General features: G+C 42.5%; 1 protein-coding gene across 2 annotated transcripts in view; it reads right to left on the bottom strand.

Moving 5' to 3' along the window:
* Positions 1-1,413: 1,413 nt before the first annotated feature.
* LOC124145820 (solute carrier family 45 member 3-like) overlaps positions 1,414-18,061 on the bottom strand; it is a 53,852-nt gene continuing 37,204 nt past the window's right edge. For both annotated transcript variants that reach the window (XM_046515761.2, XM_048386123.1), the window contains exons 2-3: positions 4,622-6,405; positions 1,414-4,137 (exon numbers count right to left, since the gene is read on the bottom strand). In XM_046515761.2, the coding sequence (XP_046371717.2) occupies positions 3,856-4,137; positions 4,622-6,067 (1,728 nt within the window). In that variant the 5' untranslated portion in view covers positions 6,068-6,405 and the 3' untranslated portion in view covers positions 1,414-3,855. The remainder of the gene's footprint in view (positions 4,138-4,621; positions 6,406-18,061) is intronic.

Raw genomic sequence — 18,061 nt, 5'->3', positions numbered from 1 at the left:
GCATCCAAGTAGGTCACAGTGTCATGGAAAACAGGTCACGATCTAAAGAATCAGAATCAATAATTCAAATGACTACATTATCAAAGTATCTATGACCTTGACCACCGACTGCTCGACCTGCCAACACCAACAGTGCAAAGTGGGACTTAAACATGAATGTTTATGGTAAAATTTGTTTCTGTTGTTTAACGCCGCACTCAGCAATATTCCAATTACAGGATCGCGGTCTGTAAATAACTGAGTCTTGACCAGACAATCCAGTGCCTGACAACATGAGCATCGATCCACAAGGACATGCATTAAAAAGTCAGCAAGCCTGACCACCGCTTACGACAAGCATGGTCTCAAAAGTGACTTGGTGTGTTTGTGTGTGTTTGTGTGTGTGTGTGTGTGTGTGTGTGTGTGTGTTGGTGCTTATGATGAGGAGGCAAATAATTGTAAAGCATTACGTTGTTTTTCTGCTGCATACACAAACTATTGCAAAGCCATCACATTGAAGATATGAGTAAAGCTCATAGATGTTCCTGCTGCATTAGTGCTATTTCACTTTGGAGGTTATGTGTACCTTCCTTTCCCTAGTAGTTATATACACCGGAGAAAGACTTGTGATTTGTGTGAATGAACAAGTATTTGCAAATAGTTTGAAGATACTTCAAAATAAAATCAATTTAGGTCTACTGCTGCATCCCTGCAACAATATTTAACATGCATGTATATGTATAACACACCCAAAACAATAATGAACTTAATGACACCCCACATGTTTATACAAATATATTCTGTAGTATCAGCAGCATAAAGGCCTGTGGGAGGCGGATTGATGGGTTGCTGACTAGTGTCATGTGAGTGAGTGAGTGAGTGAGTGAGTGAGTGAGTGAGTGAGTGAGTAAGTGAGTTGGGTTTAACACCGCTATTAACAGTATTCCAGTTATATCACGGCGTGTCAGCTTAATGTGGGAGGAAAGCCCGAAGTGATGCAGGTCTCAGATGTTTATTACTTTGGTGAAACCCACGAGCATGGGTATGGTGCTGACAAACCTAGAAACATAATCAGGGTGAACCAGGATTCGAACCCACAATCATAGGTCTCTGGCGGGCCAAAGGGATGCAACTCAGCACAGCGAATCGCAGTGCCCCGACTGGGCCATCCGTGCCCCTGACTAGTGTTATGAGTAGAGTTAACTATTGATGGCGTAGTTAGGCATCAGTGTTAACTATTGACAATGTAGCTAGACATAGAGAATCTCACCCGAGTGTCTTTTGATATAAAATATCTCAACACGAGCTGAAAAAGTTCTTCCAACTTTTTCAGCTTGTAGACAGTAAAAAGCAGTGTCTTAAGTGTAAAAAGTACTGCTAACAGCTTCAGTAGCAGAGACATTAGTGATGTCATTTGATTGTAATGTCATGGTAACCAATGATGTCACAATGGTCTGCAAAGCATTGTGATGCACCTTCATTGCAGCGATATCTACAATGTAGATATCTCTTGATCTAGCCCAAGCAATATCTCCTGTGGGAGCCAGTTTTAGGGGATAAATCAGTGTTAACTACTGATGGTGTAGTTAGACATCAGTGTTAGCTACTCATATATTAACTAGTTATTGACATATGGCCATGGACAGCTGTGACTTATTTATAATCTACAAACCTCTTTACAAACCTTACCATAAGACACTGACCAATTATTATTTGTAGGTTTTGTGTGGCAGTGAGTCATGTTCTCTGGAAGGTTTCCATCCTAATAGGATTTGGAGTTTGGGAATTTTGTCACCAGTTTCCTACGTCGCCACAAACTGTGGACAAACTTACAGAGCCTCCCCTTCACCCTGTGTCACCACTTTCACTGCACTGTTGACATCTTGGTCAATGACGTGCAGTAATTAGCTTTATCGTCCCAGTACTTCCTGTATTGATACAAATATGATGGTAAGTTAGATCTAAAAATATGTATTGCTTTGAAATATTTCAATATCATTTCATGAAATAATAAATTCACACAGTGTGGTATCACAAAATGGTATTATGCCTTTGTTTTAGATACATTATGATCCACAAATATGATAGCGCTCTGATGCACAATAGCGCTTTTGAAAAATATAAAGATGCATAAAAGTACATCTGCTGCATGACAGTGCTTCTGGTCGCTTCATTCATAAGATGCATGAATACACCCGATGCATGACAGCACTTCTGGTGGCTTGATTCATAAGATGCATGAATACACCCGATGCATGACAGCACTTCTGGTGACTTGATTCATAAGATGCATGAATACACCCGATGCATGAAAGTGCTTCAGATGAATATGAATGCTTACGATGCATGAATTGCATGAATACACCCGATCCATGTTTACCTGGCAGCATATTAACTCACAACAGCTCTATTTACACACATGGTTTAAGTTCCGATTTTCCCTCCATTATACAAATAACCAGACATTATACACCAACACAAATATCACTGACAGAGTACCTATATCCCCATTGGTCAAATAATTCCATATATGTACATTTCATTCAAATACGAAAAACATATTTATGCTTCCATGCACAATGTTAGCAGTATATCAAGCCGTAAGTACAGTGTAGCATTGTAATGTGAGCTATATGATGTATCACTGGCCAAGAACATAAACATTTACTTATAATGCTGACACACCAAGTTTGCTGCATGTTTGTAATGGGATACACAAGATATATTTCCTATTTAGTGATGTAGGTCTGACAGCCCCCAACAGCAACCTATGGACAACGTTCAAGTTGAAAAATTATGTAGTCAAACACCTTTGTGTGGATTTTGAAGGGACATACGTAAATACTTCAAGTTATCCAAGCTTCAACACACCTGAAAATGATGAATAAAGAAGGAATATGCAGGGACCAAGCATTTACCGGTACTTCAAGAAAACCAATTAGTTTGACACATCAAAGTTTGACACAAGGGTGTTTGACTATTAGTTTATGACTACACTAAACAACATAAAAACAAAGAACAGTCTTAAAGATAATATATGTCCTGTATGTTATATTGTTTGTACCCAAAAGAAACCATATCATTTGACAATGTAACATCTTTTTTTAATCTTTGGTTCCCTTATTATTTCCATTATTATATATTCTTAATCATCATAAAAGTACATATATAATGATAATAATAATGTGTACTTATATTGTGCCAGACTCCATACACAAGGTGCATGCTCAAAGCACTAACATTACCCCGGTCTATCAATCAGTGTGCACTCGTTTAGCATTCTCAGCTCCCTGGGATGTACAAAACCCAAGCTGCCTGTGAGGCACTATTTTTTTCTTCGTCAACAGTTGACACACTCTGTTAGTACAAAGACAAAAGGACATATCTAATCATCGTATTGTAATAGATTTTGTATCATGACCCATGTTGGATACAAGATATACTCACCCCTAAAAGAAACATGAATGCCATACATATTGGTTAATATATGAAGATTTACTCATATTCAGGAGATATTAGATTGGTTCGATGCACAAACAAACATGCTGGTATGTTGTGTGAACCGACGCTCATGAACGCATCACATGTGACGTCATAGATCCATGACTCGAGATGCACCATTTGTCTTGTGCACCATTAGTGTGTAAAAGTTGGAAATCACGTGCAGCATATCGTGATAAGAAAATAGAACTCTGTGGGAACACTAGACTGATTGTTAGTTTTGTCATTAAGTGGTACACATTGGAAACATCTCTTCTTAATGTACCGACGTCTCTATATGTTTCTATGGTTCATGTTTCTTTTGGCGGTGAGTATATATCCTAAAATGCCTGTGTAGTGTTAAAACCACTACCAAGTATACTAATTGACTTCAGGTCAGCTGTGGATGACGTTTTGCCTCTCACTCATCTTGAGAGCTCGGACGTCCGACTTAGATATGATGACTTTTTGTATAAAGAAACAAGCAAGGAGTCCCATGATGCCAGCACACACCATGTAGGCATAGACAGTGCCGGTCATGTGGACGATATAGCCCATGGCGACGGCCAGCACGACCTGGGACAGGAAGTAGGCGGAGTCTAACACAGCCATGTCAGTAGCTATTCCTCGTGTTGACAAAGATTGATTGCCACTGGACATTACATCAAAGAAATATATCTGAAACATGAAGGCGTAGTCATGACAAAAAGATAATCAAATTTTGTATGTAGAATATTAATACATGGTTAACATCAAGCTGATCACCTCGACATACTTATCATGTGTTAATATGAATCAATTGATCTGGATTTCATGAAGAAATATTTCAGCTGTTTATAGGTAGAGCTTCAAATATTTACAAATAAGATATTATCTATGAGAGTGATAAGCAGGTACCAGAAATATAGGGCAACGATGCCACATTGTGAAAAATGTAATTTCTGTTTTATCTGGGGTCATTAACAAGAGTGCCCTGGCCCTGGGGCAAGTATAGGATCATAATATGAGATTTTCACCTATAAGATATACCACACCTTGATTTTATCAACAATAATGGCAATCCCAAACTAGATTCTGAATATTGCAAAATGGCTTGTGTCTATTTAAAGACTAAATATTTCTGTCTTTATTTTCAAAATCAGACAGTAAAAAAGGATCTTACCTCTTTTTCGATGTGATATTTTGACACTAATATAAAAGGAATAGTTGTAACTGTGGCATATGCAAATCCCGTCAAGGCAGCCATGATATTCACAATATACACATTCCTGAAGAGCACCATCCCCATCATGGCGAAACAAAAAGATGTCATTCCAACCAGATAAGTCAACTGACATCCATATTTGTCAACCAATCTTTCGATGAAAAATGCATATGATGCTGATGTTATACAATGTAGCAAAAGCCCCCAACTGCCCATTCGCACTCCTTCATCGTAAAGGTTCTCACTAGGGGAGCCATTGGGAGCATTCGGGTTACCATTGTAGACTGCTTGCCCCACAAAGTCGGTAAAATACAGGTTGAAGCCCATCAGAGCTGTCCAAGAACAGAAATGGGCTAGTGTGAGGTATCTTAGAACAATGGGAACGTCAAATACCTGCTGCAGTTGTTGTGGCAACAAAGAAAATATCCCACAGGAAATCAGTCGAAAACAGTCACAAATGCTTGATAAGAAGCGACCGCGAGTAAAGAAACCGAAAATCACAGAACGCAGTTTTGATCTCGTGTGTGCTGCTCTGCTCCTCCACTCAGAGCGCAGTGGACTAGAAGTCTGTAAGTTGGCCTTATGATTTGATAAAATACTTAATGGGACATCTTCTGAGGAAGAACTACTGTAGCCAGATTCTTGTGCTTTTGAATTCCCCAGACTTCCTTCTGTGTCTTGCAATGAGTTTTGTCGACCCAGTGATGCTAAAGGCCTCTCCTCAGCTACTATGAGGGTGGCAGCTAATAATATTGTGAACACAACGATCAGTATTGAGAATATTGAGGCTTCCTGAGAGCCAAAGTAGACCCCAAGGGAATTAGATTTCCAATCTATTGCTGTGAGTAGGTAACCGAAAACACCTCCTAGTGATACCATAGTGGAGTAGATGGAGAAAACACGTCCATGTTGCCCTGTGTCCATGGAAGCATCGTTGAGGAGGGCCTCGCAGGGGGTCAGGCAAGCCTGGCTGGTGAAGTCCAACAGCACTGAGCCCAGAGTCAAACACCACATCCCCAACACCTTACTCAAATGACTGTAGCCAAATATCACTGTCATGAAGTACTCCCCAAAAGGAATCATATATAGCGAGACAAGTAAGAGCATTGACAAGGCAAAGATGAAAGGGCGACGTCGACCATAAAAACTGTGGCAGCGATCAGACGCTCTGCCCAGGACGGGCACAATTAAAAATCCTAGGAGAGGACCAAGACCTAAGATGAAGCTCATGGTCTCTTCGGAGTAGCCCACCTTGAGTAGCATCGGTGGGATGTATGTGAAGCCAGCACATGCACAGATCTCTACTCCACACACCACTGCATTCAGCAGCAGGATCTGTGTGAGGGTGAGAGAAGCAGTTCTCAGACCGGACCCCGGAGAGGGGATGTCGATGGTCTCCATCATGTTGACGTCTGTTCAGTAGATACACGTCTGCTTCTCAAAGCTTTGGAAGCAACTGTTTCATAAAGTTGTGTACATGTTGTTCATATTGAGGGAAATGTTTGATATGATGCATTTTGTCAGTGAGGTTTCCACAAAGAAAAATATTTCCTTTTTTTCAGTGTCACAGTAATTACATTAACGAATGAAAGTCCTCATCTTGTGGTTGAACAGTTGTGTTGGTTGCCTGTTTGCCTTGAGATGACTTGTCATTGATTTGTTGCATGTGGCTCAGTTAAGAGAGGTAGGTGTTAAGGTTTGGTCCATGATGTGTCATTTCCATGTCATTTCAGCTTCAGCATCTGGAAAGAGAAGATAGCCTTAAAGATACACAGAAACTTGACCCCGTTACCCCACCCTACCTTGGTACCCACTATTGGTCTCAAGAGTTGGGTACAACATGTCTGATTGAGAATTGCTTTACCAGAGAAGTTTTCAAATATACATATAAAACAATCTGGTCAGGCATACACTGAGGTTCACAGAAGCTTTATCTCTATTCAAACATATAAAAGTCATAAGGAAATAGAGAATGGTCAGAGAGAAATGCAAACATTAGTGACATGTAGTGTAACCATGGAGTTCTATTGAATTTTTGTCATCAAACAATATATCACATGACTAACCACCGGTCTGGGTAGTCCTGTGAGTACCCAGGTCCTACTCAGTACCCACCCGACCCAAGTACCTGAGTTAGCGATCTCAGCCCCACAGGAAATAGTCTTGCTACAGTTTGTTACATTATTAACCACATGTAGACTGAGAATAGAGTGCTCCTAAAGAAACATCTCCCTTGACACATGAAGCAGGCTCCACATTGTAGTGTGTGAGTGAGTGAATACAGCCCTATAGCTGCTGTATTTAGACTGCTTCCCGTAAAAGTTTAGGTTTAAATGTAAGCTTTATTTCCACTGTTTATTCAATAGAAATGTCACTTGTGTAATGTAATTCTCCATAATTTGGAAAAACAATATCCGGAAAACTTTCAGATGTCCTCTCCATGCACCCTGTGTATAGGCAGAGTGCCTGACAAGCTACATAGCTGCTTAAAATATATTCCAAATCATCACCATTACCCAATCAAGTTTGACTTGCTTGTTGACTTGTGTGTATTGATCAGCTTGCCAGGGTTAAAAAAATTGGAACTAGTCCTATAGTCCTTGCCAAACTGCCCAATAGTTAAGGTATCATAAGGCAAGTAAGGGTTTTGCTATACCGGGTATATTATATTATAAGAACTAGTGGACCCAAAATGTTAGTTTCTACTGCTGCTTGCATGCATATCCCAACACTTATTTACTGATCAAATGAATGCAGGCAGCGCATGACTACTGCAGACAATAATGTATACATATATATATATATATATTTATGGACACACATACACACAAAAACGTGTGCTTGTCAAAACACCTTTAGACCTTTAGGCGCACAGCGGATCTTCAGGTGTAGTGCAAACTTTAACATAGACATATACACACAACAGCAGTCATAACAGTTAGAGACAACAGAGGGAGACTACGATGTTCTCACAGGCTATGGCCAGCATTATTTTTGTGACGTCTTAATGCTTTCGACGCCATAGTTAGGGACAACAGTGGGAGGTGTAAATACATTCATCACTGCACAAATATACATTGAACTACATTGGGAAGTTTTGAAAATTATACTTTTGAATTAAGTTTAGGTTTCAAAAGCCTATTGATCATCTGTTCGTTTTTTCATTCGCAAATGTTTGTCATTGTTAAACATTCCTAAAACAGAATGACGGTGAAATGATCCTTCCCGCATTCATTTTTACAACATACATTTGAATGTCGAGTTTGCTGCCTGTGTACAGTGATTCGGTCTTTAAGTTAGTTGCATGCCAGTTTCCCCAACCATTACCCTCACCACATCCAGCAGATGTTAAAACATATATATCTGCGGCAATTCCTGTTGTTTTTTACATTAAATAGTTTATCTTCGTAAATAAATGTATCTATCTGGTTTAAATATCAGATATAGCCTTGTTGTGAGTTTATGGAACATGTGCCACACTTTAGGTTGAGGAAGTCACCTGCAACAGAATCTAAAACAGGATGTCCGCTCATTTTAAAATAATACACAATACACTAGACTCAAGGTAGCTAAATATATTGATGCCTGCAGAAAAACATAAATACCCAATGACCATGATTACATGTGTGTAAATACTGACATCTACATCGGTGACACTCCCTAGAATACATTCCAAACTCAACAACTTACTCATTCATTTGTACTAACAAAGGCTTGACATTACCTCATTTGGCTGACCAAGTTTCTTGTAAAATAGCACAAGGATGCACAGGGTAGATGGGAGTTCCTACAATTGGTACCTACCATCATCTGGAGGGATGGGAGTTTAGCTGAAGACCATCATGGTCACCACCTGTGGACACACCTGTGACAGGGCAACTACCAACACCTGAGCATGTGTTAAGTTGGGCATGCTGTCTGCATATCAGTTCCATCTACTGGTCCATAACAATTGGCTTGTAAATAGTTTCCCTCAAATTCCAAAGCAAATGGTTAGATTTATGTTGTTGATGGGACAATATTCAAATATGCTCAGAAATACAAATCCTGTGTCGTAATGCTAGCACACATACAATAATCAAACATGGCGCACTTCGACTGACCTCAGCATAACTTATTACTATTGTAATATCAACAAAGTTTATATTAACTGTTTGACTGGCATTTAACATAGATATTGCCTTCACATAGATATGCCTTGGCGAAAGCGACATTCTTCTAAATCGAAAAGTGTTTCATTTGTCATTTTCCGTTTAATATGATGAAAGAGAAACGAAAAAGAGATCTTGAAATCTGATAGCAATGTTTCTTTTAGTGCAAAGGTCACCGGATGTGATGTCACAGACAGGGGTAGTCCGATAATAATCTTTTCTTACAAAACAATAACAGTAAATTTGAAAATACTCTTGTCACATCCAGAATAAATGTAGCAGAATGTAAATTTTGTGTATTTTAACTTATATATTTTAAACTAAGGTAAATAATTGAGTTAAATACGGTAGTAGCTCCTTTAAAAAAATCCTGGCTTCAATGTTCCTCTTCTCTGGCTACTGCTGAATCTCCTCTCTGCATGACCATCACATCACATCACATCACATCACAGCACTGCACTGCACTTCACTGATTGGGGGAAGTGGATTTACACTTAGCATTTAGAATTTAGTATCTATATTTAACATAAGGAGGCTAGGATCTTATATCTTAGTCTTGTTCTATGAATAGTATTGATAAATTTGTATTGGTTTTTATTACTCTGTAAAGACAGAGAGAAAGCATTTGTGTGTGTGCGTTTGCGTTTGCGTTTGCGTATAATATACATTTTACTTAATAATTGTGTCATTTTATAATTAGGTGGGAGATGCACATATAGATCATTACTGTTGGCTTCACCGTGATGAGCCTGCGCCCTGAGACAAGGTTGGTATTGTGTGCTAATATTTGTATGTATACATTATTATATTTTGATGGTTTTTCTGATAATATATGATTAATTTCATGCTCATGGTATACAGTAAATGTAATAATATGTTTGTTTGATTACATATTCTTGTAATTTGTTTATCACTAATTCCACCTTATATTATGTTTAAGGGTATTATCCTCATCCATGTTGTGTTGGGGTATCCATATCCCCGATAGAACAGACAAAATAAACCCCATGAACCCCATACAAGTATTCGTCATTACATAGTATCAGTGATCATACTAAGACTAAACAATGGGACTTTGACGATATACTTGCAGTATTATTAAAACTATTTGACCATGTATGCTCCTGGAAACGGAAGTAGATTATCAACACGCCACATGCAAGTTTTACCGAATTATTGATTTGAGCTTTTGTGGATATATCTGAGGATCAGCAACTGATGTTACGGTCAAGACAAAGGGGTGTGATTCATGTAACTGCAATGCTCATGCTGATTTTGTTTTTTCACTATAACAATCGTGTCCCACGCAATACGTCTACACAGATATCACTGATCAGCCATGATGATCCTCCACAACAGGTTCGGGAAAATGAGAGTGACAAAATGTGTTTCAAAATAACATTCATACGTTGCTGATGCATGATGTATATATTGGCACAAAAGTGCCCCTGACATATGAAACAAGAATTGTCAAGAAATGTCATATTTTAAATAAAAATAGTATTTGTCATTCCTTGGATACTCTCTGGTTAAAATTTGCTTGAAATTGTTAGTGTCATCAAACTAAAACTAAAACCATATCAAGCCATGTGAAAAGTTAGATATAATTATAACTTTTAAAGCCCTCATGTTTTAAGTGTCCACATTTTTCAAATTATTATTTTTCTACTTTTAGGACAATAGATGAGCCGTAAACTGACTTGTTTTAAAATGTGAAAAGGAATCCAACAGACACGAAATCCAGTTGAAATGTTGTGATTTTGTACCAAGAATTTCTAATGATGTAAAACATGTAAATTAATTTTAATATCATACTTATTAATTTCCTATGACTTTTCTGCCCAAACAATAGAATTAAGTTTTAACCAATTTCACTGGTTCTTTGAACTTCTTTGTCTTTGGAGAAGTGGGGTGTTTCCATTCCATCGACTCCTGTTTGCTCTCCGGATCATAATGATAAACCCAGGTTTCATCACTGGTTACAATCCTAAAATGAAAATCATCTGGGTTGGCGTTGTACCGAGTTAGCAAGGCTCCACTGATGGTGACCCTTGATAGCTTCATGTCATCCGTAGCATTCTCTGGACCCATCTGGCACACACTTTGTCTGGCACACATGTGGAGTTTGCCATTAATTATATTATGAATGGATCCATATGATAGGCCTGTTGTTTCTTCTAGCTCATGGAGAGTAATACGGCGGTTTTCCATCACTAGTTTGTGTACAGTGTCAATGTTTTCAGGGCTGGTACTGGTTGATGGCCGTCCGTACCGGGCATCATCTTCTAAGCTCTCTCTGCCACGCTGAAATTCCTTCACCCACCGTTTGATAGTTGCAGCCGATGGGGAAGACTCTCAATCTCTCTTCCACCTGTTTGGCAAATTGACCCTCTAGGACAAGGAACTTTATCAACGCTCTGTACTCAGATTTGTCCATTTTGCCAATTCACTAGGGGTAGGTCTCTTCCACGAAGTGTTGTGACAAAATAATTGCAGCCTGCAATATGTTTCTACATAGCATCAGTAGCTAAGACATTTATGTACATCAGGTGTAGCGCATTGTACCATTCGACCAGGAATACTGTGTGAGGCTCAAAACTTTTTGATATCCCCTCGTATATCTCTCCCTTAGTCGTCAGAAAATAATTCGAAAATCATGGTGTGTGGAATGCATTATGATTACAAAATTAGACTTCAAAATTTAATGTTAGGCACCAGCAGCAATCACGGAAAAATATACATATACAAACATTATAATTACTGCAAGTAACTCGAGGGGAAGTGGCTCAAGTCAACAACAGCCGTTACGGGTGTTTCAAGAAATTTAACCCATACCTTTTTAACTTGCAGAATATATTTTTTAGAAAGCTGAGCATTTATGCACATCATACATAATATAAATGATAAGCTAAGCATTCTTGGTAAATAGATATTGCGAGTTTCGTTTGGGTGTCCTTATGCTGTTTGCCTGTCAAATTGGTTTGACACTAGATCCACGGGTAGTGACGCACTCTGTTGAATGGGTTGGACAATGGCATTGAGAGCTTTAAACCAGGGAGATCCCAGCGACATGGACAGCTATGGTGGGACAATAAGATGTCAGTCTGTTCAGTGAGGTGCAGTGGAGAAATTGCCTGCTGCAGCTGCCAGCTGTTGGTGATGGACATTCTATCTGACAGTTGGATGCTATTGGATGTTTTATTAGTACTGGATTTATTGCACTTCTCTTCCAGAAACAGGAGCTTTTCAATAAGAGTATTGTTGACACAACGAGCAGCTGCTGGACTGATTACCATACACTACATTTCAGCAACTTCTGTTCCACTGTGGCCATGCATGTCAACTCTTGAAGACGTTGAGAGGATTCAGTGTTTTCTGTTAACTTCATTTCAGGGATTAGTATGATACAACAAAGCATGAATACCTTCAGTAACAACAGGTTACTGTCTGTAGTGTAATGATATTGTATACCCAGTCATTGTCTGTAGTGTGATGGTATTGTATACCCAGTCATTGTCTGTAGTGTGATGGTATTGTATACCCAGTCATTGTCTGTAGTGTGATGGTATTGAAAACCCAGTCACTGCCTCAACAGGGTAATGTCTGTAGTGTGATGGTATTGTATACCCAGTCATTGTCTGTAGTGTGATGGATTGAAAACCCAGTCACTGCCACAACAGGGTACTGTCTGTAGTGTGATGGTATTGTATACCCAGTCACTGCCACAACAGGGTACTGTCTGTAGTGTGATGGTATTGTATACCCAGTCACTGCCACAACAGGGTACTGTCTGTAGTGTGATGGTATTGTATACCCAGTCATTGTCTGTAGTGTGATGGTATTGTATACCCAGTCACTGCCACAACAGGGTACTGTCTGTAGTGTGATGGATTGAAAACCCAGTCACTGCCACAACAGGGTACTGTCTGTTGTGTGATGGTATTGCATACCCAGTCACTGCCACAACAGGGTAATGTCTGTAGTGTGATGGTATTGTATACCCAGTCACTGCCACAACAGGGTACTGTCTGTTGTGTGATGGTATTGCATACCCAGTCACTGCCACAACAGGGTAATGTCTGTAGTGTGATGGTATTGCATACCCAGTCACTGCCACAACAGGGTACTGTCTGTAGTGTGATGGTATTGCATACCCAGTCACTGCCACAACAGGGTACTGTCTGTAGTGTGATGGTATATCATACCCAGTCACTGCCACAACAGGGTATTGTCTGTTGTGTGATGGTTTTGCATACCCAGTCACTGCCACAACAGGGTACTGTCTGTATTGTGAAGGTACTGATGGGGAGTGGATGGTGGATGTAGACAAACAACAAGTCCTGATGGGCAGTAGACGATGGATGTAGACAAACAATAAGTCCTGATGGGGAGTGGACGGTGGATGTAGACAAACAACAAGTCCTGATGGGGAGTGGACGGTGGATGTAGAAAAACAACAAGTCCTGATGGGGAGTGGACGGTGGATGGGGACAAACAACAAGTCCTGATGGGGAGTGGACGGTGGATGTAGACAAACAACAAGTCCTGATGGGCAGTGGATGGCAGATGTAGACAAACAACAAGTCCTGATGGGGAATGGAGATGGATGTAGACAAACAACAAGTCCTGATGGGGAGTGGAGGATGGATGTGGACAATGGATGGGGACAAACAACAAGTCCTGATGGGGAATGGAGATGGATGTAGACACACAACAAGTCCTGATGGGGAGTGGACGGTGGATGTAGACAAACAACAAGTCCTGATGGGGAGTGGACGGTGGATGTAGACAAACAATAAGTCCTGATGGGAGTGGACGATGGATGTAGACAAACAACAAGTCCTGATGGGGAGTGGACGGTGGATGTGGACAAACAACAAGTCCTGATGGGGAGTGGACGGTGGATGTAGACAAACAACAAGTCCTGATGGGGAGTGGACGGTGGATGTAGACAAACAACAAGTCCTGATGGGGAGTGGACGATGGATGTAGACAAACAACAAGTCCTGATGGGGAGTGGACGGTGGATGTGGACAAACAACAAGTCCTGATGGGGAGTGGAGGATGGATGTGGACAAACAACAAGTCCTGATGGGGAGTGGGCGGTGGATGTAGACAAACAACAAGTCCTGATGGGGAGTGGACGATGGATGGGGACAAACAACAAGTCCTGATGGGGAGTGGACGGTGGATGTAGACAAACAACAAGTCCTGATGGGCAGTGGATGGCAGATGTAGACAAACAACAAGTCCTGATGGGGAATGGAGATGGATGTAGACAAACAACAAGTCCTGATGGGGAGTGGAGGATGGATGTGGACAATGGATGGGGACAAACAACAAGTCCTGATGGGGAATGGAGATGGATGTAGACACACAACAAGTCCTGATGGGGAGTGGACGGTGGATGTAGACAAACAACAAGTCCTGATGGGGAGTGGACGGTGGATGTAGACAAACAATAAGTCCTGATGGGAGTGGACGATGGATGTAGACAAACAACAAGTCCTGATGGGGAGTGGACGGTGGATGTGGACAAACAACAAGTCCTGATGGGGAGTGGACGGTGGATGGGGACAAACAACAAGTCCTGATGGGGAGTGGACGGTGGATGTAGACAAACAACAAGTCCTGATGGGCAGTGGATGGCAGATGTAGACAAACAACAAGTCCTGATGGGGAATGGAGATGGATGTAGACAAACAACAAGTCCTGATGGGGAGTGGAGGATGGATGTGGACAATGGATGGGGACAAACAACAAGTCCTGATGGGGAATGGAGATGGATGTAGACACACAACAAGTCCTGATGGGGAGTGGACGGTGGATGTAGACAAACAACAAGTCCTGATGGGGAGTGGACGGTGGATGTAGACAAACAATAAGTCCTGATGGGAGTGGACGATGGATGTAGACAAACAACAAGTCCTGATGGGGAGTGGACGGTGGATGTGGACAAACAACAAGTCCTGATGGGGAGTGGACGGTGGATGTAGACAAACAACAAGTCCTGATGGGGAGTGGACGGTGGATGTAGACAAACAACAAGTCCTGATGGGGAGTGGACGATGGATGTAGACAAACAACAAGTCCTGATGGGGAGTGGACGGTGGATGTGGACAAACAACAAGTCCTGATGGGGAGTGGAGGATGGATGTGGACAAACAACAAGTCCTGATGGGGAGTGGGCGGTGGATGTAGACAAACAACAAGTCCTGATGGGGAGTGGACGATGGATGGGGACAAACAACAAGTCCTGATGGGGAGTGGACGGTGGATGTAGACAAACAACAAGTCCTGATGGGCAGTGGATGGCAGATGTAGACAAACAACAAGTCCTGATGGGGAATGGAGATGGATGTAGACAAACAACAAGTCCTGATGGGGAGTGGAGGATGGATGTGGACAATGGATGGGGACAAACAACAAGTCCTGATGGGGAATGGAGATGGATGTAGACACACAACAAGTCCTGATGGGGAGTGGACGGTGGATGTAGACAAACAACAAGTCCTGATGGGGAGTGGACGGTGGATGTAGACAAACAATAAGTCCTGATGGGAGTGGACGATGGATGTAGACAAACAACAAGTCCTGATGGGGAGTGGACGGTGGATGTGGACAAACAACAAGTCCTGATGGGGAGTGGACGGTGGATGTAGACAAACAACAAGTCCTGATGGGGAGTGGACGGTGGATGTAGACAAACAACAAGTCCTGATGGGGAGTGGACGATGGATGTAGACAAACAACAAGTCCTGATGGGGAGTGGACGGTGGATGTGGACAAACAACAAGTCCTGATGGGGAGTGGAGGATGGATGTGGACAAACAACAAGTCCTGATGGGGAGTGGGCGGTGGATGTAGACAAACAACAAGTCCTGATGGGGAGTGGACGATGGATGGGGACAAACAACAAGTCCTGATGGGGAGTGGAGGATGGATGTGGACAAACAACAAGTCCTGATGGGGAGTGGGCGGTGGATGTAGACAAACAACAAGTCCTGATGGGGAGTGGACGATGGATGGGGACAAACAACAAGTCCTGATGGGGAGTGGACGGCGGATGTAGACAATGGATGTAGACACACAACAAGTCCTGATGGGGAGTGGACGGTGGATGTAGACAAACAACAAGTCCTGATGGGGAGTGGACGGCGGATGTAGACAAACAACAAGTCCTGATGGGGAGTGGACGGTGGACGTGGACAAACAACAAGTCCTGATGGGGAGTGGAGGATGGATGTGGACAAACTACAAGTCCTGATGGGGAGTGGGCGGTGGATGTAGACAAACAACAAGTCCTGATGGGGAGTGGACAATGGATGGGGACAAACAACAAGTCCTGATGGGGAGTGGAGGATGGATGTGGACAAACAACAAGTCCTGATGGGGAGTGGAGGATGGATGTGGACAAACAACAAGTCCTGATGGGGAGTGGAGGATGGATGTGGACAATGGATGGGGACAAACTACAAGTCCTGATGGGGAGTGGACGATGGATGTGGACAATGGATGGGGACAAACAACAAGTCCTGATGGGGAGTGGACAATGGATGTGGACAATGGATGGGGACAAACAACAAGTCCTGATGGGGAGTGGAGGATGGATGTGGACAAACTACAAGTCCTGATGGGGAGTGGGCGGTGGATGTAGACAAACAACAAGTCCTGATGGGGAGTGGACAATGGATGGGGACAAACAACAAGTCCTGATGGGGAGTGGAGGATGGATGTGGACAAACAACAAGTCCTGATGGGGAGTGGAGGATGGATGTGGACAAACAACAAGTCCTGATGGGGAGTGGACAATGGATGTGGACAATGGATGGGGACAAACAACAAGTCCTGATGGGGAGTGGACAATGGATGTGGACAATGGATGGGGACAAACAACAAGTCCTGATGGGGAGTGGAGGATGGATGTGGACAATGGATTGGGACAAACAACAAGTCCTGATGGGGAGTGGACGATGGATGTGGACAATGGATGGGGACAAACAACAAGTCCTGATGGGGAGTGGAGGATGGATGTGGACAATGGATGGGGACAAACAACAAGTCCTGATGGGGAGTGGAGGATGGATGTGGACAAACAACAAGTCCTGATGGGGAGTGGGCGGTGGATGTAGACAAACAACAAGTCCTGATGGGGAGTGGACGATGGATGTGGACAAACAACAAGTCCTGATGGGGAGTGGACGATGGACGTGGACAAACTACAAGTCCTGATGGGGAGTGGAGGATGGATGTGGACAAACAACAAGTCCTGATGGGGAGTGGGCGGTGGATGTAGACAAACAACAAGTCCTGATGGGGAGTGGACGACAGACGTGGACAAACAACAAGTCCTGATTGGGAATGGAGATGGATGTGGACAATGGATGTGGACAAACAGCAAGTCCTGATGGGGAGTGGACGATGGATGTGGACAATGGATGGGGACAAACAACAAGTCCTGATGGGGAGTGGGCGGTGGATGTAGACAAACAACAAGTCCTGATGGGGAGTGGACGGTGGATGTAGACAAACAACAAGTCCTGATGGGGAGTGGACGGTGGATGTAGACAAACAACAAGTCCTGATGGGGAGTGGACGATGGACGTGGACAAACAACAAGTCCTGATGGGGAGTGGACGATGGACATGGACAAACTACAAGTCCTGATGGGGAGTGGAGGATGGATGTGGACAATGGATGGGGACAAACAACAAGTCCTGATGGGGAGTGGACGATGGATGTAGACAAACAACAAGTCCTGATGGGGAGTGGGCGGTGGATGTAGACAAACAACAAGTCCTGATGGGGAGTGGACGGTGGATGTAGACAAACAACAAGTCCTGATGGGGAATGGAGGATGGATGTAGACAAACAACAAGTCCTGATGGGGAATGGAGGATGGATGTAGACAAACAACAAGTCCTGATTGGGAATGGAGATGGATTGGGACAAACAACAAGTCCTGATGGGGAGTGGGCGGTGGATGTAGACAAACAACAAGTCCTGATGGGGAGTGGGCAGTGGATGTAGACAAACAACAAGTCCTGATGGGGAGTGGGCGGTGGATGTAGACAAACAACAAGTCCTGATGGGGAGTGGACGGTGGATGTAGACAAACAACAAGTCCTGATGGGGAGTGGACGGTGGACGTGGACAAACAACAAGTCCTGATGGGGAGTGGACGGTGGATGTAGACAAACAACAAGTCCTGATGGGGAGTGGACGGTGGACGTGGACAAACAACAAG

The sequence above is a fragment of the Haliotis rufescens genome, unplaced genomic scaffold (genome assembly GCF_023055435.1).
Source record: "Haliotis rufescens isolate VD_foot unplaced genomic scaffold, xgHalRufe1.0.p SCAF_6, whole genome shotgun sequence".
Classification (NCBI taxonomy): Eukaryota; Metazoa; Mollusca; class Gastropoda; order Lepetellida; family Haliotidae; genus Haliotis; species Haliotis rufescens.
This window is presented reverse-complemented; position numbering and strand designations above follow the sequence as displayed.